The 23,063-nt window shown below is 38.4% G+C and overlaps 2 protein-coding genes across 3 annotated transcripts; one reads left to right on the top strand and one right to left on the bottom strand.

The window, feature by feature from the left end:
• Positions 1 to 1,591: 1,591 nt before the first annotated feature.
• coasy (CoA synthase) lies at positions 1,592 to 11,330 on the top strand. Of its 2 annotated transcripts, none has more exons than XM_044101792.1 (10): positions 1,592 to 1,996; positions 3,634 to 4,381; positions 5,885 to 6,099; positions 6,371 to 6,502; positions 7,592 to 7,781; positions 9,020 to 9,084; positions 9,175 to 9,259; positions 9,606 to 9,703; positions 10,491 to 10,637; positions 10,758 to 11,330. In XM_044101792.1, the coding sequence occupies exons 2-10, from the start codon at positions 3,694 to 3,696 to the stop codon at positions 10,782 to 10,784; spliced, it is 1,647 nt and encodes a 548-aa protein (XP_043957727.1). In that variant the 5' UTR covers positions 1,592 to 1,996; positions 3,634 to 3,693; the 3' UTR covers positions 10,785 to 11,330. The 2 variants fall into 2 exon arrangements, with proteins under 2 accessions (XP_043957727.1, XP_043957726.1); XM_044101791.1 differs by having other exon boundaries at positions 1,593 to 1,996; positions 10,731 to 11,330.
• A 300-nt stretch (positions 11,331 to 11,630) lies between these two features.
• On the bottom strand, positions 11,631 to 22,621 carry LOC122822833 (myosin light chain kinase, smooth muscle-like). Its single transcript, XM_044101790.1, has 18 exons — positions 22,531 to 22,621; positions 21,998 to 22,410; positions 19,912 to 20,058; positions 19,006 to 19,164; positions 18,789 to 18,908; positions 18,453 to 18,497; positions 18,208 to 18,338; positions 17,967 to 18,123; positions 16,649 to 16,957; positions 16,480 to 16,576; positions 15,551 to 15,754; positions 15,261 to 15,478; positions 14,281 to 14,404; positions 13,850 to 14,002; positions 13,582 to 13,711; positions 13,358 to 13,439; positions 13,084 to 13,224; positions 11,631 to 12,144 (listed from the first exon to the last, which is right to left on the bottom strand). Exons 2-18 carry the CDS (start codon positions 22,146 to 22,148, stop codon positions 11,939 to 11,941), a joined length of 2,574 nt encoding a protein of 857 aa, XP_043957725.1. The 5' UTR covers positions 22,149 to 22,410; positions 22,531 to 22,621; the 3' UTR covers positions 11,631 to 11,938.
• Positions 22,622 to 23,063: the final 442 nt, after the last annotated feature.

Raw genomic sequence — 23,063 nt, forward strand, 5'->3', positions numbered from 1 at the left:
AAAAAGTATCTAATCCATGTAACTCTGCTTTAAATGATTTGCTTCTGTGTGCCTACGATGTAGTCATGCACGGACATTGTTTTTAGCACCAAAAGCCTGCCATGCAAAGTCAGTTGAAACTTTGAAATAAGAAAAAAAAGTTTCATAATATAAAGATTACTTGGGCAACTAGTTTGAAGAACTCGTTTGATGAGACACAGCAGGACCTGGATCTCTAGAATAACCAGACTTAAACTGACCGATAATAATGACGGATGCTGAATTAATTTATTTGCTTTTTGCAGCAATATTTACTCTTTCAGCATGTCCTCCACTGCTCTGGGAGTCTGGTTTGATCAAGATTTCATTTCATTGATCAAATCATCTTTTATGAGGATCGGCATTCCTCTCACAAGAGTGAAAAAGCCAACATGCGTCTTCATTTCCAAAAATTGCCAGGAGTTTATTTTTACTTGAATCTTCAATTCTTTTCTCTCTCTCTCTCTGTTTTTTATTGCAGTATCTCTGCCTCTCTTACCCAAGGGCATCCCAAATGAAGCTGCTTCTGCAAGATAACAGTGGATTGCCTGAAATTATAAAATTTCCAATTAAAAGAAAAAACTCCCACAAGAGTCGGTTTCATTTGGCAGTTTGTATTTGTAATTGTCATAAATTCCTCTGCTTAATGCTTTCCCCAGGGCCTTGGGCTAAAGAAAACAAATCACCCAGAAATTTCAATCATGACGGTTGTGAAACTCCTCCCAAACTTTTCTAAATTTGCCCCGAAGGAAATATTAATGCATGAACGATTTTCTTAATGTTTCTAATGAATAAATTTGTATTAAATTAGTCCCACCCTAATACATTCTGAAAAATAAAAATTGAAACCTGCAGTAAAAACCAAAGCAAGCAAAATTTAAATTTTATGTGTGAAGAAAAGAACAGGATTACATGTAAACTGAAAACCTATTTAACATCTACTCTCTAATAGCTGTAAAACAAAACAAACAAAAAAACTATAAAATTGTGTGACACAAAAAATAGCACATAATACAAATATCTTAATAGTTAATGTTGCATATCCAGTAATTTAAAACCAATAAATTGATAGTTTTTTGGAAGAAATGTGAAATTTACTAGATATTCCACAATTTCCTGAAACTACTGAAACTACTTAATCCGGCGAGTCAATCAGTACACCCACAACATCTGCCAAGCGCACCAGGCCTTGAAAGAAACATTTCTCGACTATTATTATTATTATTATTATTATTATTATTATTATTATTATTATTATTATTATTATTATTATTATTATTATTATTATTATTATTATCATCATTATTATTATTATTATTATTATTATTATTATTATTATTATTATTATTATTATTATTATTATTATTATTATTATTATTATTTTGTAATAACCACTTCCCGCCGCCAAAAACCGTTTTTTTATATCTAAATTTAAGAGTTAAATTCCTCCCAGTCCGCCTCGTCATCGTTCACCCCGCCCCATCACCCGGCTGGCTGTTACAGAGTGCGACCCGCTGTTCGTGAAACGTCACGTGACATTTAACAAATCAACTGAGGGACTTGCTCCTTTTGTCATCCCCGGCTAGACTCGATCAGAGGCGGCTTGTGAGAAGTTTATCTACTGAATACGGGGAAATATTTTCACCGAATAGTGTCAATCTATATTTCTATAAGAAATATTTAACTTGAATGCTGACACTAATGTTTGACAAAACAAATACTCTTTGAGGAACAATTTGCAGACTCCCCCTACTCGGTGTTCCGGCTGCGTGGAAATGATGCGGACCCCGTAACTTCAACCAGAAGGTGCCTCCTAGCTGTAAGGAACAGGAGAGGAGTGTGAACTGGCTTGAAGTGTGTTTAAATGAAGGTTGTCCGATGAACAGTCAGCACAGTAAATATGTGTACAGCTGTGCATGTGACGATTAATAATCCGTTATTAATCCGTTCTTCACGTCTCGTTAGCTTTTTTCATTGGGTAAGTAGCTGTTAAGTTGTATGTGTTTGCAGTTAGCTGTCAGTTACAAACGACAGTTAAAGCTGTGTTTCTGGGCCTTAAAATGTGTATGGAGCAAAAATGCACACTGTAAATTATGAATGATAGATAAAGAACACATTTAACTCGCTGCTATTGCTTTACGTACAGTTTTCTTTGTGCAGTTGTTTACTAAGTATGATTATTGCTCTAAATGTGGCTAGCTAGTTGTGAGTTGGACTAATATAAGGAACTACTTTATTATTTTGTTTAAAATTGAGACCTCATTACCACAGCTGTTAACAGATTACATTAAATTCACACTGAAAAAGGTGAGTGCATTTATCGTCGCACAGCTTTGTGTATCGATTGAAAGTATTGATGTTAATTAGCAATTATTGAACGAATTTGTGATTTTGATCTGTTGCCAGAATGACAATTTAAGAGTTTTGCACTCTGTTCACTCCTAAAGTGCATCTAAGCTTGATGTTTGGACATTGTTACTCTAAGTTAAATGTTATCTAACACTGCATTTAAATGTAACCCATTGCAGGGGTGGAAAAAAGTCCTCCTCTAGTTTCTGTCTCCAGAAATGAAGGTTTTTGTTCCTCTGTGCATTTGCAAACTGTAATCTGGCTTTTCATGTTAAATGGCATGACCTCACCCATCAGTCAATCCAGTTGGTTTGTCAGCAACTACTGAGCAATCAGTGCTTGCAATTTGTCCCGAAGTGAAACACTCCTTACCTTCTTTACCTCTGACAACATTATTGGAGTGTATCTTTATGAATGTGCTGCACCCATAGAGATTTGGTGAAAAGTAATCTGAAAACAGAGGAACGTTTTCTTAGTGCACTTCAAATAAGACAAAACTAACTCATAAGTAACTTTGCCTAGTAACTAGTTCCTCTGGCAGATTATTTCACTTGTAACCTGGGAAAAATGTCTTGAGTTAATCTTCTAATGGAACTAGTACTTTTTCTGCAATTTTTTAGAAATTAATAAATTAAAACAAGTTCCAATATCTTGCTGAACAGATATTTGTACGATAGTTTTATCTTATTTCCTGCGTACTAAGATATTTGCACTAGAAGTTAGAAAAATTACTCAGTAAGATTTTGTGTTTTTTGTAGTGTAATTCATGTGGAATTTAGCAAATAGAAATAATTTTTGTGAGTTTGATCTCATTTAACTTCAGGCGGTAAGAAAAAGATACTTGTGTCTTTTTATTCAGTGCAGATAAACCTTTGGTTTCAACTGTATTGTCATGTAACAATATTAGCTTTTGCTTTATTTAAATAATACAAACTAAAGCTGTGTGGCCTGGGAGCCCTTTGTGGCTCTTGAAAGGATTTTGTTTGGCCCCTGACCACAAGTCAAGAATGGTCAACATTTTGCTAACCGTTGGAAGTCCTTTTTGTGTTTCGAATCTGTAAATGTAAACAGATTTTGAAAAAAAAATAAAAATTTGTTGAGCAGAAAAAAAACAATCACAAACTAATTTTTATATATTTAATTTAATGAATTTTGTGGCCCACCAGGGGTTTAAATTTGCCCGTTGTGGCCCCCAGGGTAAAAAGTTTGTACGCCACTGAACTAAAAGGCTTTACTTATAATTTACGCCGCCTTTGTCTTCCTCAGTGAGCCCACTGTGACGCTCCTCTGAGACTCCTGGGAATCCCTGGGACATCAGACTCAACCATGTCCATGTTCAGCACAGGCATCCTTGTGCTGACATCTCCTCTGCAGACTCTCCCGTTACGCATCGCTCCAGTGCTCAGCTCGGCCGCTCAGCTCGTAGACCGCACGCTGTACGTCCACCTCCATCCCGGGCTTAACCTGACCAGTGGGACCCAACCTCGACCCGTTTTCATTCCACCCGTAGTCGACCTGTCCACGCTCATCACTCGACTCTACAACAACGCAGCGGATGTATGCGGCCACCTGGATGTTCGGGTTTTGCTCACTAATATTCGCGCTCAGCCGGCTGCCAGCGGCGGAGCCACGACTCCAAACTGCCCCTTCCCCACACCGCAGCCTCTGTTTCACTCCCCAGACGTGGTGCTGACGGACTTTGCGCTGCAGGACCCGCATCAGTCCCACCAGGTCCAGCAGTGTCTGGAGAAGTACACCGGTCACTGTTATGTCTGTAGACCCGGTATCTCATCGGTGTTGCTTCATCCGCAACTGGTGAAGCTGCAGGAGAACGAGGAAGCAGCAGAAAGTGACGAAGAACAAAAGGCCGAGCCCATAGAAACCTACAGTGATGTAGTGGTAGGAGGAACGTTCGACCGCCTGCATGGAGCCCACAAGACGCTGCTCAGCATCTCATGTCTCCTGGCCAACAGAAGGTTTGTCATTGGTGTGTGCGACCAAGCAATGCTTAAAAGTGAGTGGTCCTTTTAAGAATTTAACAGCATTTATTCATGAAAAGCTCTGATGGTAAAATGATGCAGCGCCTTGCAGAAGTATTTATGAATCCTACGACTGTTATTGTTTTTTTGGAGAATTTATGTGATAGAACAACTCAGAGGACTTTCGAAAGTGAGAAACAGAAGATAAATTATACTTGGTTTTTAACGGTTTTCATTAGGGATGCATATCGGATTCATATCTGATCCGATATGAAAGTTGCTTTTATGACTAGGGCTGAAACAATTAATCAGATTATTTGTGATTAATTGATTATTGAGATAATACTCAACTAATTCAGTAATCTGTCAATTGTTATTCTGTCTCAAAAAAGACAATTTACTGATAGAAAAACACTTTCATAGCAGTAATGGTGTAAAAACTGCAAAAAATAAAAACATTTTGATTTTAAGATATAAAAAAAGCCTTTGTATGTGATAGGTTTTACCCAGAATGCTTCAAGTGGCACAGTTTTAGCTTCACCTGTTTAAAAGTGTAGAATTGAGCAACTTTTAAGATCCAAGTATTGATCGGTTAATAAAAAACAACAACAGATCAAGTCAAGAAGAAAGGGTTGAGCTTTTCACATGTTTTATTAGTAGTATTTTATTTAGCTGCAGATATATCTTTCCTTGAAAAGATTAAGTGTACTCTAAAGAAATAAAATATTAGAAAATAAAGTCTTTCTATTCTTGTTCAAAAAGGAATTTAATTGTTTATTTATTTGCATTTTTAAATGCATTTCTAATATTGTGTAAAATTAGCTTATGTGGTTAAGTGAAGCATCTACACAGTGTGTCAGATTTTTAATCTGATTAATCGTCAAATAAGAGAACCTTTCAGAAGAAGCAGCGTCAAGTAGATTAAAGAACACAGCGGACCGGTCAGGGAGGAAGTTATGGAGAAGATTAAATCAGGGTTAGGTTATAAATCAATAATCTTTGTACATCTTAAAGAGGATAAATTCAACCTCTTAAATTGTATGGTTATGGCACAACAAATCAGCCAAGAATGTCCTAACTGATAATACATATACCGTCTCAATTGTGAAATATGGTGGCAGAAGCGTCATGCTGTGGGAATGTTTTTTTTTTTTTTTTTTTTTTACAATTTGGAGACTAAAATTGGTCAGAGTGGAAGAGGTGGAGATTATTCTTTAAACAGGGATGGTTCAGGTCAAAGCATGTTTATGTTATACTGGCCTAGTCAAAACCCAGACTGGAATTTAATAAAAAAAAAAAAAAATCTGTGGCAAACTTGTAATTTGGTGTTCGTAGATTATTTCCATCCAGTCTGACTGAGCCGAAATTATCAGGCCAAAAGGTTTCAGTTTTTCTATCACACAGAATCCTAATAAAGTACCTTGAAATCTGTGACTGTATCACAACAAAATAAGGAAAATTTCCAGGAGAACGGAAACTTCTGCAAGGCGCTACATGTGAGGAACTTCTGGCCAACTTTTGCTTGTCTCTGGTTTCAGAAAAAGTTCTAAAGGAGCTGATTGAGCCGTACTCAGTGCGAGTGCAGAGACTCCAGGAGTTTCTGCAGGACACCAAACCGTCCCTGCAGGTTGAGATGGTCCCACTTGAAGACCCCTTCGGCGTGTCCATCGTGGACCCTCAGCTGAAGTGCATCGTGGTCAGCGAGGAAACGAGAAAGGGCGGCGAGGCTGTCAACGCAAAACGCGCTGAGAACGTAGGCTGTTCCGTTTCTCTGAGTTCAATGTTGCCTGATGTACTTTTGAAAGTATTTTGTACGATGTTTATTGTAATATTTTAGGCTGAACAGATGCTGGGAACCTGAAATCAGACACGTTGTCATGGTAACATCAGTTCAGGTCACTTGTACAGATTTCATCATAGATTCTGCTTTCGTCTGACAAACAGCCTGAACTTATCACCTGGAGGCAGGTTGTAATATTTCTGTTGTAATATTTTTTTATTTCTTTTTTTTTTACTTTAACTAGGACCTTCCACCTCTTGTCCTTTATGAGATCCAGCTGCTTAAGGACGCGCACCGCAACGAAATTGAGGAGGAGAAGATCAGCTCGTCCAGTCTACGCTCTCGTCTACTTGGCACCCTCCTTATCCCGCCTAAAGCAAGTTCAATTTATTTTTACAAATCCTGGTCAAGCAAATAATATATAATCAGATTTAAAGATTACTTCCTTAAATCTTTATCATGTTTTTTTTTTGTTTATAATTAGCACCTGAGATTAAGAAATTCTCAAACAAAATAAACAAAAAGAACTGACTTCTTTACCTGTTTATTGGTTCGAACATCAATAAATTTTATTTGATGATGCGAAAACATCCATAAGTATCAATAAACTTGAAAATGCAGTTAAATGCAGTAACTATGTGCAGCTTGGTGGTAAACTGCACCATAATCCAATCCATTGACTGTTTTAAAAATTTTGTTTCACTTCTTGGATATTTTGTAAATCTCTTTTATTTATTCATTTATTTTATTATTTTTAACCATTGCAATTGGCTTGTTTTGTTTTTAGACCATTGACATCTCAAAATATGAAGGGCCTTATAAATAAAAGCTGTTATTATTGTGACTCATAGTGACATCCTACACATAAAAAGACTTCAAAAGTTGTAAAAACTCTTTTATCATCATTACATTGAAATATTGTGATAAAACCTAAACCGCCTGTTTTACCTTAAACCCCACTATGACAGATTTTACATCATAAGATTTATTTCATTGATTAAATGAGCTCCTTTTCTTTTTCTGTTACTTCTTTCTTACAATAAAACCCAGTCACCAAATTTATTTCTGGTCTGAAAGAGTAAAAAAACTGTTTTGTTTTTTTTGTTTGTTTTTTTTGTGTTTTCTGCAAAACAAAAAATGAGAGCAGGCATATCAGAAAGAGCAGCTGAGTTTTAAATCCGTTGCTGAAAACTGGGACGGTTAATCTTTTAAGCTTGGTTTTATTGTGGCCAGCATAAAGTTTGAGGAAACACAGCAGCTTTCAGAACGAAGGTTGGAAACCTGGAGTGATCTAATCTCTTTGTTCGCTGCTGGCCATCCAGACGGTTTCCTCTGTGAGGGCGGGGAGCCTGTTGGACTCGACTTCAGGAGCCCTGACTTGTTTTGTTCTTGCTTCTGCTGCCTGGAGCCTCATTGAAATGTTCTTGTCATCTCATGTTTTTTTTTGTTGCCTCCTCTGTGTCAGGGTTCGCCCCACCTCCCTCCTACCCCCTATGTGATTGGTCTGACGGGAAGCAGCGGCAGCGGAAAGAGCTCCGTGGCCACACAGCTGGAGGTTCTTGGCGCGGTTCGGATCGAGTGTGATAAGCTGGGTCATGAGGTGTACCAGCCCGGTGCACAATGCTATCAGAAAGTACTCCAAGTTTTTGGATCAGGTAGCGACTAGCTTTACTTTTCAGGGCTTGTTAGAGCTGGCAGGTATCAGTAATGAAGCTTATTAAGCATACATTTTGTAGTGATGATGGTAATTGCCTTTAAAAGTATTTCCTGATACATATGATAGTTGCAGTACCTTAAAAAGTGCTAATGTTGAATGTTTTCACGTGTTGTAACGTTGCAACTACACACATCAGTGTATTTTTAAGTGATATTTTGTGACAAGTGCATAATTCTGAACTGGAACAAAAAACACAAGGATTTGCAAAAATATTCATACCCTTTGTACTTTGTTCATATTCAATTTTATTGCAAACAACATAAATTAGTATTTTGTAGTGGCTCTGGTTTATTGTTTTGTATCGTTTTTTTATTTATTTAGTCTGACTAGGTGATATGGCTTATAATGAAATCAGATTTTTTTTTTTTCTCATACCAGATTTGATTTCTGATTTTTTTTTTCTTGTTTCTTTTCTTAGAAAGAAATTACAAATGGCAGAAAATATTTTCACAAACTGGATTTTATTTCCCTTCTGTGACTTGACCGAAATTCTAAATAATTAGAATCAGAAGCTTATTTGAAACACGCTTGTCAAATAAGTTAGTAGGCTTTGGATAACTTAACATCCCTTTGAATTATGGAAACCTAAGAAGTGCATTGATGTAAAAAAAAAAAAATCCAGATCTTCCTCAAATTAAATCTTTAAAGACAAAAAAATGTATTTATTGTCCTACCCTTGTTTTTAGTTTCCCTAATAATTTCTGACAAGAATTCCCACAGCATGATGCTGCCACCACCATGTTTCATGTTTATTTGCATATAGTCCAGAAATTTCAGTGGTGGTCCAGCCTGATTAGAGTACCTTCTACATGCTTGATGCGTGTCCTGCATGACTTTTTAACAATGACTTTCTCTACTTCCACCTGAGCTGTGGATCTCTGCAGCTCCTCCAGAGTTGGAGGTCTCTCATCTGTCTTTCTTTTGCCACAAGTTCTTAATTTTGGTGTGAAATTTGACTGGGATATTTAGATATCTATGCTTCAATCTATATATATTTGATAAGCATTCCCCTCTCCCGTATGTTAGGAGATTTGCAGATGAGGAATAAACTTTCCATTTTTGTTTTGATATTACTTGCTTAATTATTTGAGTTTTTAAAAGTAAAGAATTTTCAACTTGGGAGAAATGTTGCTTTCAGAGTTGATTTAATCCTTTTCTCTTTCTCATTTCTTGCAGAGATTCTGAATGAAGATAAAACCATCAACCGGCGAGCTTTAGCATCAAAAGTCTTCGGGAACCAGGTATTTCAACACCAGATGTGTCGCATCGCAATTGTCTGCAAAGTGTAGTGGTTCTTTTATAACTGACTTAAGGGTGATGTTTGTTTTTAGGCGCGGTTAAAATGTCTGACAGACATTGTGTGGCCTGAGATTGCTATTCTGGTCAAGCAAGCAATAAACCAAGCCAGGACAGAAGGTGTTGTATTCAATTATTTAAGCTGCTCACAGTTCTTTAAATGTTTCTGCTTCTGTCTGAGTGAAACAGTTTTTTTGTATTTTTGCTTTCTTGAATCCTTATATTAAAAACCGAATTATTCTTAGGTTCATGCTTTTGCTGTGACCTTCTGCTGGAATCGGTTTGACAGAAACTTTGTAACAAAAATGTGAGAAGCTGGAACAAAAAAGGCGAAAGTTAATGAATAGAGTTAATGTAAATGTTTGATTCCAACAACAAACTTTAATTGCATGTTGCACACGCTGTCGAATTTCAGCCACAGTATGATCTTGTCCCTAAAATAATTTCTTCTTTGTTGGTTTTATAGGTAAGGAGGTTTGTGTGGTGGATGCAGCTGTTCTTCTGGAGGCTGGCTGGACAGACTTGGTCCACGAGGTTTGGGTCCTTATCATTCCTGAGGAGGAGGTAATGATTCCTGACCAGCATCCTCACTGACACTAATAGAAGCAGCACTTACACAGACTTTAATAGTTGAAATACGGTTTCACATACAGTCCTTCTCAAAAATGTACAACTCAGAATCTGTGACAAAACTTAGGATTTTTGATCAGAAGCTCTACATCCAAATGTACTGAGATTGAGCCCATTTGGCAAACATTTAGAATCTAGTTGAACAAAGCTTTAGCTAAAAGTTTGTTTTCAGAGATTTATAGATTCACTGTAAGACTAACTTCTCTCCTCCTTTTGTGAAGGGAAGGACAAACGACTACTAAGATGGCCGTCTGAATAACATAAAAACATGCCAAATGCTTTAAAATGTCATTTTTATGTACAATTATTTTTTTTTTACTCTTTTTATCTAGCATGCAATTAAATCCCATTCCACTTTAATGCTTTTGAGTTAGAACCTGGTATATTCTCTTAACTAACAGTACCTCTGCGAATACAAAAAAAAAAATCTGAGATTTATAGATTTTTAGAAGAAGTTGAAACTTTGTATTTCACTATGAAATGCATTGACGTCTGTGGTTGCCATTTGACAAAATGTGAAAATTTTCAAGAGACATAAATACTTTTACAAGGGTGTGTTTTTCAAGAACCAAAAGCCATTAAACATTTGGTGTCAAGGTTTAATATGTGGTGCCCTTTTATTTTTCTTTTACACAATGCCACTAGAGTGCACCAGAATTTCTAAACTTATCTTTGCTATGTAACAACTGACACATTTTTTTTTAATGGCGATTCTTTTCAGGCTGTGACAAGAATAACCAAACGGGACAGAGTCAGCAGAGAAGATGCCCTGCGCAGGCTGCAGAGTCAGTGGCCAAGCAGCAAACAGGTCAAGCATGCTAACGTAGTGCTGAGCACTCTGTGGGAGTCAGAGGTCACCCAGAAACAGGTCAGACACTCATCATCACGTCAGTAATTTCATGAAGCAGTTGCAGATCATTTAAGTGGACTTTTCTTCTTTTAAAAAAAATAAAAATAAAAGGTACTAAAAGCTTGGAATCTCCTTCAGAAGAGAATCCTGAAGACAGAGGGATGATAGAAAAATATCTCTGGATTACATCAGCTTTGACTTGTGGAGAGAAAACGCAGAAGGAAGTGTGTGTGTGCGCCAATGACCAATCCACTGGAGGAAACACTGCCTTAAACAAAACGCGAGGACAGTCATCATGCACCTCGAGCTAACCAAGCAGGCTCCTTCACTTTATTCAAGAACTCAGTGCCTGGGCCTCTGCAGAGGTTTTTAAAAGTGTCATTTTATGTCCAAGATGCAATTTAAGGATGGATGAGAGAAAGTCAACTTGGAAGCGAAGATAATTTTGATTTTAAATGAGTAACCAGAGAGTTGTCTTTAAATGACCAGTGAACGTTACATATTTCAACATGTGTTCTTGGCTGTGTCTCATGTTGATACTATAAATTACTAAGGTATTATAGTTCAGAAATATGTGGATTCTAATTTGTAAATAAATCCTTATTTCATAAATAGGCATTACTTAAAGTCTCTGAACTTTGTGATTAGTTTCCAGAAAGGAGAAATTGATTAAAAAAAAAAAAGAAGAAGTTTGGGGCAGATTCTGAGATCCAATCTGTTGATCAGCACATCTGTTTGGTCTGAAGTGACAGAAAAATTGTTTATATTTAAGCAGGTCAATGTTTAATAAATTGAGGTTTATTAAAAAAAGTATAAAGATCTTGTAATTTGGGCATTCTTGGTATTGAATCTCAATTTTGCTTTTATTGTATGTTTTACTGCACCATACATCAGAACACTAAAATAAATGTTCTATTAAGTAAAATTTTCCTCATTCATTTGAGCAAACTTGCTGCAGAACTTTAAATTTTAAGCCTTCTAAATGTTGTACACATTTAATGAACCAGGTTGTGTTGTTTAAGAGTCTTTATTTTAGTGCTTTCATAAAACCTATGTAAACAATATTATAATATACAAATGCATCTGTAATGCCATTTATAAAATTCAGATCAGGTCTTGCATCGTTTTACCTTGTGCTTAAAAAAAGACCAATTTCAACCATAGCTGAGGAACACAAAGTGTGAAAGCAGTGAGTGTAAAAATCTTACTTTCCTTTTAACAGAATGGCACCGCTGTCATGCAACACATTTGTGGCCTCTAAAATAAAACAAGTGTCCCTGTAGCAGCCTAAGCAAAGGCGATCTACTAACGCAAAAGTCTCACAGTTCGACTTTCAGTTTTGCGGAGCACATTGCCTCCCCGAGCTTGTTTTGGGCTCTGCACACGTACGTCCCGCAGTCGGAGAGCGCCAGGTCAGCCACAACCAGAGAGCAGAGGCCGTCATCATCCCGCTGCATCCTCACTCTGCTCGAGTCGCTCAGCGGCTCCTCGTTATGAAGCCACTTCACCTCAGGTTGTGGGTAACCTGCGATTTGGGCAAAAAAAAGAAACTTTGTTTCTCGCAAATATTTATTAGTTTCTTAATTGATTTCACACTGAATTTTAAAAATAACCCAACATTTTATTTCCTAACTCTTCAGGCCTCTGTTAGCATGGTAAATGTCAAATATCTTAAAAGTGTTTGTCATTGTATAGCTGGGTTTCAGTCACAGTTGTTACTGCTCATTAAAACCCTGTTTTGCACTTATAAGATTCATCGCTGACGACTTAAAATTCCTGGATAAAGTTCCACTTATGCAGAAGATAATGTGTATTACAACACACGATTGTGTGTTCAGATGGAATAAAAAATAAAAAAAACTATAGGGTTTTGTGTTAATAAAATTCAGATGTGCTAAGAATTTTCTATTTGAGGTTTTGTTTTAGGAAGGTTGATGTCCGCTTGTGTTCTGGTCCTGCTTTGACTTTCCATTAACGTCACTCTCCTGTCAGAATCTGAACCTGTTTCAAAAAGATATTTGGAGAAATAAAAAGATTTAGAGAATCTCTTAAAAAAAAATAAAATACTGACCCAAATTAAATTACCCAATTCTGTCTGAATGCTAACTTTGACATCCACATTAAGCATCTAACACAAACCAAGGTGTCACACTACAGCTCTGAAGTAGCTTTTGATGCCTAACTTTTTTTTAAATTTGTTTTGGATCTGTGATATTTTTCTTTAGATTTGAGCAGTTTTAAAATGGAAGAAGTCAGCTTTTGTTTTGTTCTTACTTTTACAGCATCTAATCCACCATAGTTTGGTTGTTTGGAGACCTAAATCTCATTTCATGCAGTCCCACTTTAAAAGAATGCTGTCTAACAGATAATTCATACTACACCAGCTAAGTATCTCATTCTCTGTCGTTTTGCTCCTTGAGAACCTATTTTGGACCAATAAAGAGCATCGGTGCTCTGTCAGTACCGTCAACCAGGCATGTCAGCTGAGCGGTCTCTCCCTGGTGAAGGGTGATGTCCTTCAGGGCCTGCTGGAAGTGCGGCTCAGACTGGAGCTGCTTGTCCAGCGACTGGATGGCCTCCTCTGCCTCATGGCTCCACACTGGCTCTGAATGGACGACAGAACAGAAACGAGGCCACGGTGATCAGAGGAGTGTAAACTTGAAGTGACAGTCCCCAACTGTGAGTCATTTGGCGTTTGTGAGGAGATCTGGGACGAAAGAAGGGATTGTGTCCGTTACCCTCTGAGAAGCTGCCAGGAGAATCCAGCTTGCTGGTGAGGTTCGCCATCCGGTTCAAGGCCAAAACAGCTTGGCCAGTTTTCTGCAGGGTGAAAGGAGAAATGCTGACTCATGACCAACACTACTCGCAGCCAGGCTTTGAGTTTGTTTTTGTAGACTTAAATAAAAAATTCCTCAGAGGACACATCTTCAGAAAATGCATCGTCTGTCTTTTCTGGGTCTACCTTCCACTTGCGTCTGGCAAGGAAGCGTTTCATCTTCTCTTTATTCAGAGACTTAGTGGGTCTGCGGGTAAGAGGGGTGAAAGAAGCCATCCAGGAGTGGGCAAGGGCCTCTGTGCACGACAGCCTGGATCTTTTATCAGAAATGGGCAGATACAATTGTCAGATCTTTACAGACATTCTTTAATCAAGCACAAAATAGTCCTTTTAGCTGCTTTGTTATCAGTATTAACTGAACATGTGATCATTAGAAAACATAAGGCAGACCAACCTTTGGTCTTTCTTCAACAGGGAGCTGATAAAGTCCTTTGCCTCATCAGAAATGTCTTCAAAACTTTCCGGGTCAAACTCGAAGCTGGCTGCTGTCACCAGAGCGAAAGTCTCGGCGTCGTTGTTTCCCTGGAAGGGAGATTCTCCACTGAGCCTGGATCACAGACAGTAAAAAAAACAGGTTCAGACAAGCTCGCCTTGCAGGATAGCCATTTTCTTGTGTGGCCAACATTTCTACTTAGAAGAAAGAAAGTAGTTTAAAACTGATAACACAAGATAATGTCCTCTCTCAGTAGGATCTGCTCCTGTTAAAAGAGAACCAGCAGATGGCGCCAAATCTGCATCTATTCAGACACTGAGCCACACGTTTTTGAAGAAGAAGAACTGGTACTGCATTCAAATTCAAATGAGCACCTCCAAAGTTCAGCTTACAAGATGAAGCAGATGACTCCGATGCTCCACATGTCGGTCTCTAATCCGACAGGCTCGTAGTTGATCACCTCGGGAGCAACGAACTCTGGAGTGCCGTGCATCACCATCAGGGGTTTACCCTTCTCTACAGGATGAGACGGGTCCAAAACAAAAATTAGCACTTACAAAGAGTCATTTCTAATGTTGGGGGCTATTCTAGCATTCACCGCTTTGCAACAGTATTCATTCTTCCTAAACTCAGGAGGAAGAATTTATCGACATGACAAATCATGAGAAATATTTCATCAAGAAGGTCAGAAGAGATCAAAATGTGGCAGAATTTAAGACAAGCTTATTTATAAAGCACATTAAAAAAAACTCAGCTCAGGGATGCTTTCCTTTAGAGAAGCCGAGTTGAAGAAAAAAAAAAAATTAATGGGGCTAAATAAGAGTCATTTCTGGAAGAAAAACAAGACGCTGCCAAAGATCCAGCAGGTCAATGACCTTAATCGTTCAGCCAGTAGATGATTTAGATCAAAGTATGTTCATCTGGTGGAATGTCCCTCTGATAGATGATTTAAACATGTTTAAAGATGATTTAAACATCAATTTTTACGTTTTAGACGTTTTCAACAGAATAATTTGAGATTTGATCCATAAATGAATTTTAAACAAGAGAGTTTCTAATTGTCTCTACCGAGAACAAGGTGCTTTCGTTTCGTTTTCCTGAAACAGTTTCACTCTCATCTATAAATAGACTTGTTGCAACATAATTGCTGTTGTAGAAATCTAAGCATTTGAGACGCCCTGATGTTATCGTTGGCATGCAGTCATGGCTGTTCTCTTCCAAAGTTGAACATATATAGGATACAAATGAATTGACAGTGTTTAATATGTTAAAAACTATATTTTATGTGCTATATATAAAGTTGACATTTATCTGAAAAAAGACATAAAAAATGTATTTATTAGATCATCTTCACTGTATTGCTCAGATTTACCAAGTTCCCTGGCCAAGCCAAAGTCAATTATCTTGATCTGCGTGCCGGATGTGTCCACGCAGACGATGTTCTCTGGTTTGAGGTCCAGGTGGATGATGTTCTGCTTGTGCACATACTGCATGCCCTCCAGGATCTGCTGCACATAGCGAGCGCTGGTGAGTTCTGTGTGCTCAAAGTTTTCGTCCACGATGCGTTCAAAGAGTTCCCCGCCGGCGACGCTGGGAAGACAAAAACGACTCAAGGACCTGGTGGTGAGAATGTGAAGCAATCACCAGATGAAGATTACTTACTACTCCATGACCATGGCCAACTCCGAACGAGTTTCATACGCAGCCTGACACTGGACTATCTTTGGGTGGTGAAGCTTGTTCATTACTTGAATCTCTTTGCGAGCTTCGGACTTGTCCTTGGCGGTCCGGGCACGGTAGAACTTGGCTGCAAACTCTTTGCCAGTCTCTTTGTCGGTCACTCGGTACACCTGTCCGAACTTCCCACTAGAACAATGAAAAGTAAGATTGTAATAGAATGTTTCGTTTTTAGCCTTATTTCATTTTTCATGGAACTGATGATACTTTTTACCATTTATTTACTAATCATATCTGCTGTGTTTTTGTATTTCTGCAAGATGTGTTTTTTCATTAAAGAAGTTTCCAGATAATGTTTAGATGTTTCCGCAGATGTGACAATATAAGAGACCTGTAGACATCTTGGGTAAAATGCTTAACCTGACATTTGTCTTAAAGGACTGCTGTGTGGAATGTAGTTTGTTCCCTTGTTTGACCCTGGCCTGCACCCATGAGTAACTGACAAAGAAGAATTAGAAGTTTCTCCTGAAATCCTTGTTGCCTTTCTTTCCTGCCATAAAATCATCCCGTCCAGGAGGTGAGGGACAGTTCATGAGGTGGGGGGTAAGGATTGTTTTTTGGTCCATCTGGCAGTGGAGATAAGATCAGAGTTTGGGTGGGTCTTTTCCTTGCTGTGACTATATGACTATATGATTGCGTTCAGGGCTCTTCTCCTGACTGTGTTCAATGAGACGGGTCTTCGAACTCTTTTGCCTTTGAATAAAGAAACTTATAGACAAAGATTAATCTTTCTCTTATTATTGAAACAGATTCTCATTCTTTGATGAGTGAAATTTCCATAACAAGATCAAGCAGCATTATGAATTGCCTTCATACATAAATTAATGTTAAAGAGAAAGAAAACGCATACTTACACCCCAAGCTTCTCGTGGACATTGTAGTGATCCTTGACCTTGTGTTTGGTGTCAATAGTCACTGTCACATAGGAGCCAGGCTCCTCTTTGTTTTCCTCTTTAAGCAAAAACAAGAGTTATCAATCTGAACAGATACTTCTTCTATCAACAATACCAGCACATCACTCACTTGAGGTTGCCATCTTAATGTATGGAGACTCCTGGCTCGGGTCGCTGGTACCTGCGAAGTTCCAGGCTCTAACCCTGAACTTGTACCGTCCAAGAGGCGTCAAACCTGAGCAAATGTGGCTTGAGGTGTTCTTACACCTACTTATTTCAGTCCAGCTTCCAGGCTCTTTGGGGCCGTCTTGAAGGGCCTCTACGATGTAACCCAACACAGCTGTGCCTCCGTCGTAGCAGGGGCCCGTCCAGGACAGAACCAAGGATTGGGTCGAGATCCTGGAAGCAACAGGCTGGGATGATGGGGGAGTGGGTCGGTCTGAAAAGCAAAAAGGATTTTTCCAAATGTAGTAAATATACATCACATTATTGAGGTGGCAGCAAATGAACATTTACATCTCAAAGTTAAACTGTTGAGCATAAATGGGTAGAAAAAAGGATTAGAGTGAATTTGACAAAAGCAATATGGCAGGTTGTCGAGGTACCTCCAAAAATTCATGTCCATTATGCAAAATAAATAATCTGTAATCCATCAAGTCTTGAGTTCAATAAAACATTGAAACAAATCCATAATCTGTATTTGTTAGTATCCATCAGAAGTGGTCAGAAGGAGGAAAGTAGGAAACTGGGATCACAAAGGTTCACCCATGTGGCCCAATCCAACAGATGAGTTACTCCAGCTCAAACTGCAGAAGAAGTGGAGACTGGTTCTGGTAGAAAAGTGTTGGAACCCGGAGTACATTGCTGTTTGTTGCTCAAGGGGCTCAGTAGCTGGAGACCAATCAGGGTGGATGTGCTAACCAGTCACCAGAACCTGACCAGCAGAAGGAGGAGGTCTAGTTTATTAAATATTTTTCTTTTACGTCATTTGAATTGCTAACTTGGGCAGCACATAGTACGGTTCCATGGGTATCAAACAAGCCATCACATGCAGTATGATGCTGTGGGCCTTGCCATATGTTACTTTGACACACACACAGATGCAGATTGTGGATATCTTCTCATATAAACCATATTTTTTGATGGCTGGAATCTCTTTCTGCAGATGGCTTAGAGTCGACCAAATATCCCAGATCTCAACCCAATTCTTATCCGTAAAGGCACCCCCTCTCCAATTACAGAACAATTTCCTGCCAACATCTTAGTACCAGATATCACAGCACACCTTCACTGGAGTCAGGTCAGGCTGTTTGGTTAGCAAAAGTGGGGACAAAGGCCTATTTTATGTTTTCCATCAATCTTTTGTTGAATTCTCTGCATCTCTACAGTATAAATATTCATCAAATGTTTGTATTTAATCATGTAAAACATTAGATATCCAATCCCACCTATGACACCGAGGGACACCGTGTGCTGAGCGGAGCCGTGCCTGTTTCGTACAATCACAGTGTACGAGCCCGTATCTTCTGGAGCGGCCTCGGAAACCTCCAAACTGGTTTGGGTCTTCTCGTTCTTCACGGTCAGCCTAGGACCTCCTGACACCACCTGGAGAAGGAAAAGGTTGGTTTTAGAGTCTGAAAGCACAGATTTGGGTTCACCACAATTAATCTGAGTCTATAGTAGTTTTACTTTGGCTCTGTTGTAAATCCAGCAGCAGGCCACAGGAAGAGAGCTGCTCTTGAACACACAGCGTAGCCGAGCCTTCTGACCCACACAAACCTCCACCTTTTCTGGTGGGTCTAGAAACTTCACTGGAGGACCTGAATTCAATTTAAAATCAGCTTAGAAAATACCCAACATTTCAGCAGGATTTGGAATCAAATAATGGAAACTCTGACTCAACTCAGCTGATTACTTGTAAATGTCACACTTACCTTTGCTCAGGGGAGCTTTTGTTTGTAGTCTGCAGTCTCTGATTACTATGGAAAATAGAGAGGTAGGTGGACTTACATGTAGGCCTCATGATAAGTCTATTTGAAGAGAAACCAACCAATCATGAAGCAGCAGTCATGATTGGTTGCAGGAGCAAACAAAGTATTGAATCAATCAGCCAGAATTAGATTTCTCCTGACCAGATGGGTAAATTTTGTCTCTACCTGTGAGTACTGCTTATTTAAATTTATTTCATATAAAAAAACAAAATAATAGAACATTTTTTAATGTTCTTAAAACAGATTTTAAATGACGATAAAAACAAGTTAATAATCTACCTTGATCTCTCTCTTTGCGTTGCTTTTCCCCTTCAGTGTTTTCACAAGACTCTGATTCCGATGAGATATTGTTGCGCGGCTCATTGTTGCTCGATGTGGGGATTTCCTTTGTTCCGGCCTCTTTTGTTAAACACAGTGACATGGTTTTTGTGTAAATAATTCTCCTCAATAGACCCGTACTGATTAATACTGGTTCTACTGGTCCTTGTGTTTTTACCTTGACCTGTAATACGTAACAGAGCGCTGCTGGTTGTCTTTCCGCCACTGTTTTCAGCCACACAGGTATAATCACCAGCATGTTCGGTTGAGCACTGAGTCAGGGTCAGACTGGCAACACTATTTTGAAAGGAAGTTCTACCTGCAGTTACACCAACACCTAAGTAAAAAGAAGTATATGTATAATAAGTTAAATTTAAACATTGGAAAAATGCAGAAAAATTCCATCCTTACTTAAATCCCATTTACCAACAGGAAAATATTCCAGTTGTTCAACATGCCAGTAAAAACAAAGACACTTCAGTGTTTTTCTCAAACAAACAAAGAGAGAGGGAGAGATCTTTGACCGTCTCTCCAGAATGTCATGCTATCTTTTTTCAGAGGCTTTCTGCAGGATTTAGCTTTGGAGACAGAAAAGACCACAGATGGTAGGTTTTGTGTCTGGTGAATCAGTTTTGTGCAGATTTGTCCATATGTTTTGGATTATTAGCCTTCTGACAGACCAAATGATGATCCGTTTTCAGACTTTTCAGAAGCAACAAGGTACTTTCTTTAACACTCCAGAAAGAGTTTATGAAGTTATACTTGCACCACAAGAAAACAGGAAGTCATGGATTACTCATACAAAGTTGCTAAAGATAATGATCAACTTAAAATTTAAAAAAATATATATTTCAAAAATGGTTTTAGTTAAACTCATTTTAAAGGTGCTAATGAGTTTAACAACACTTATCACTGAACACATGTAGACTACACAGCTTACACTCAAGTTAAAGGTTTTATTTTTCCAAATGTTTTTAATGCTTAGAGCACTAAATTATAATTGTACTAAACATTTTTACAAATTTTTCAGGGATGCCAATAATTGTAGAGGATGTGTATAATTTTGAAGCATTGCACCACTCACCATTGTGCAGCCAGGAAACATTCAACGGTTGAGTTCCTGTGATGACGCCTCGAAACGTAACGCCGCCTCCGACACAGACCGAGCAATCCCTGATCGTTTCCTTAAACTTGGGTGCTTCCAAACTCTGAGTTGTTCCTTGTTTGACACCTTCGAAGAAAAATAGGTACTTCAGCATGTTCAGTCATGTTTTACTTTTTGTTTTTCACTGAACCACCAGGAGGAACCTGCTCATCTGAGTCCTAATATATCAGTTTTTTTAAGATCTCCACATTTAGCAAAAGTAGATGCCTAAAGAGATTACACCTCCATAACAGATGATCAAAATGTTTGGAATGTTGCAAAGGTTATTAAGAAATCTGAAACTAATGTAAATATTCAATTGGATTAGTTATCTCTGACATTACATTGGTGGTCTTCAAAGTGTTGGGAGTTTTTCAGCGTGTTTACAAGCTTTTGCCTGAAAAGCACAGATGTACAGACTGACTGATGTTGGAATGAGGAACAGGGTGGACAATGGGTGGTCACCGGTGGATAAAGGAAGAATTTCAGTCTGTTAACGCTTGTGTACATTTAGTGAAGAATGCGTGTGGGGGATGTCACATGTTAAACCAAAACCATGTTGGAATTTAGCTGAAAACAGACCTCGCTGCTTCTCTTCTTTTTCTGAAAATCCTCAACATACCTGCTTTTACTTTAAGCTTAAAGCACCGGCAGGAAGTTTAGTGGGTTGGAGAAAAGAAGAGTCACAAATTCCTTTTCACATGTGGCACTGATTAAGCTGAGCTTTAAAAAGTGCTAGTGATTTGTCAAATACAAATACAATTTTAACTAAATTTTTTAAAACATTTTTGGAAGCCCATCATAAAAGATTTGGGCCTGCAAAATGTAGGGTCGTGAATGTGTTTTATCACCAGGCTGCATCAAATCTTCTTTTTGGAAGACTCTGTAAATGTTTAGGAACAGAGACGACCAAATGTTTACTCTTGAGTAATAGGTCTGGACTCCAGGCGTCTCTTTTTAGTCCCAAACTCTTGGCGTTTTAATAGATGCAGGCTGTCATTTCGTTTTATCGTAATAAGCAGAGCAGAGTTCAAGTAGCTCACAGATGTACAAGTTGTGCAATGTAGAAAAAATGTGCAAGAAAATCCTTATGGATTGTGAACTAAAATGTAATAATTTGAATAATACTTGTTTTCTTTACGTTAACTCAGGAATGAAGCAGATTTACAACATTTGGTCTAAGACACTTTTCAAATGTATTGAGAAACTTTAAATTTTGCCACATTTATCACATTACAATCACAAACCTGAGTGTATTTCATGGTCCAACAAACACATCTGCAGAGTATCCCATAAGCACAAACGGGAAAGAAAATGATGCATCATTTACTAAAATCTTCAATTAACAAAAATCTGAAATGTGTGGCATGCTTTTATGTTTAGCCACGGAGAGTGAATACTTTGTAGAGCCAACTTTTGCTGCAGCTGCAGCCTCAAGTTTTTGGGGTTTTGCCTCTACCAGTTTTACCAATCTAGAAACTTCTTCAGATTGGATGAAGAACATCTGTGAGCATCAATGTTCTTACCAAAGACTCTCAATTGGATTTAGGTCTGGACTTTGACTGGGCCATTCTAATATATGACTGCTTTGATCTAAGCCGTTCCACTGTAGTGCTACCTGCGTAGCATAGGGTGCTTGTTCTGCTGGAAGTTAAATAACACATATTTGACTTTTTTTTTTTTTTTTTGAGAATACAGTGATTTTGGAAGAAAGGAAAGGAAATTAAGCTGAATTCAAATAGAAATCACATTTTCAGATTATATTTGTAACAAATATCCAAAACTTTCACTTTGACATCACAATATTTCTGTTGGTCTTCCTTCCGAATCTTTAAAGATTTGACTTCCATTCTGCCATTCTTGTTTTGGGTTTCTTTAGTCATTGAATAGGTAGATGTCAAAACAGACAGATGTTTCAGTTTGAATGTCTTTTGATCCACAGATGATTATAAAATCGTCTCATTACAAGCTGATAGAAAAAGGCTGGACTTTTTTGTTTGTTTTTTACAGTTTACTGATATTTTACCTGTTGCAGATGAACATCTGAGCTTGTTGTTTCCTGTTATTGTCCTGGATGTGGTGTCCAGTCCATTCTGTTTCTGCTTCCCTCTCTGAGGCTTGAGGACCAGCCGGAAGGTGGACACATACGTCTTCGGGTTCTTATCGTCCTTGTCCATCTTTCAGTCAGAACAAGAAGTCGCCAGCTGTTGCTCATCTGTAAGTCCACGCTCTTTCCCCTGTGGGTTTAGGTTTGATTTCCTCACTTTAAAAGCCCAAAGTGAAAGTTAGGTGCAACTTCACAGCTCTGTCCGTATTGACACATCTTCAGAGAGAGCCTCTGTTTTCTCTCTGCCCTACAGCAGATGTGCAGGAAACAGGCAGATTTATCGGAAAGGCCAATCAAAAACACAGACGTCCAGCCCCCGCTGGTCCTCTGAACTGAAAAAAGGGACGGGAAAAGTAAGAAAAGGAAGTGAGTGGGTGAGGGACAAACCAATAGCAACAAGATGGGAAAATAATAAGGAAGCAGAAAAATTAAAGAATTAAGAGCAAACTTACCTCTAAAAAGGTTTCCTCGTTCAAATCCAGTCTCAGCTGTCAGCTTGTCTCTGCCATTGTACTTTTTTGTCCTCTCTCCCTGTAAACACTCAACAAAGCGTTGCGTGAGCCGTTGTAACAGAGTCACAGTCAGGAAACAAGAAGAGCCAGTAGAGCAACTATCTCAAAGCCTTCAGTCTGCTTTGTAGTGAGAAAATATTTACCAAAATCTCTGAAATCCCTTTTAGTGTGATCGCAGGAATAAAAGTGGAGAGTAGGGATGATGTGACCTCAGAGGTTTGCGTTGAACAATGGGCCTTTTTTGCAAATTATATTCAAATAAATACTTTCAAGGTGTGTCTTAAGTTATGTTGTGAACATGTGTTTGCCACAGGTTACCTTTATCTAGTCTCAGTATACAAATGGTGTTTATAGTATCTGGAAGACATTTTCCTACCCCTTCAACTTTTTGCATTTTGTCACATTACAACCACAAATTTCAATGTATATTGTTGGATTTTTTTTTATGACAAACTCGCACAACGTGGACTTGA

The sequence above is a fragment of the Gambusia affinis genome, linkage group LG20 (genome assembly GCF_019740435.1).
Source record: "Gambusia affinis linkage group LG20, SWU_Gaff_1.0, whole genome shotgun sequence".
NCBI classification, from domain to species: Eukaryota; Metazoa; Chordata; class Actinopteri; order Cyprinodontiformes; family Poeciliidae; genus Gambusia; species Gambusia affinis.

Excerpts from the sequence above, each read along its gene's own strand:
- coasy (XM_044101791.1), top strand. The coding sequence starts at position 3,694 with ATGTCCATGTTCAGCACAGGCATCCTTGTGCTGACATCTCCTCTGCAG. Across the intron at positions 9,704-10,490 it reads TTATCATTCCTGAGGAGGAG|GCTGTGACAAGAATAACCAA; the intron begins GTAATGATTCCT and ends GATTCTTTTCAG. Across the intron at positions 10,638-10,730 it reads CAGAGGTCACCCAGAAACAG|GTACTAAAAGCTTGGAATCT; the intron begins GTCAGACACTCA and ends TAAAAATAAAAG.
- LOC122822833 (XM_044101790.1), bottom strand. The coding sequence starts at position 22,148 with ATGGACAAGGACGATAAGAACCCGAAGACGTATGTGTCCACCTTCCGG. Across the intron at positions 15,755-16,479 it reads GTCCACGAGAAGCTTGGGGT|TGGGAAGTTCGGACAGGTGT; the intron begins GTAAGTATGCGT and ends TCATTGTTCTAG. Across the intron at positions 14,003-14,280 it reads GGAGTCATCTGCTTCATCTT|GCTCAGTGGAGAATCTCCCT; the intron begins GTAAGCTGAACT and ends TCTGTGATCCAG.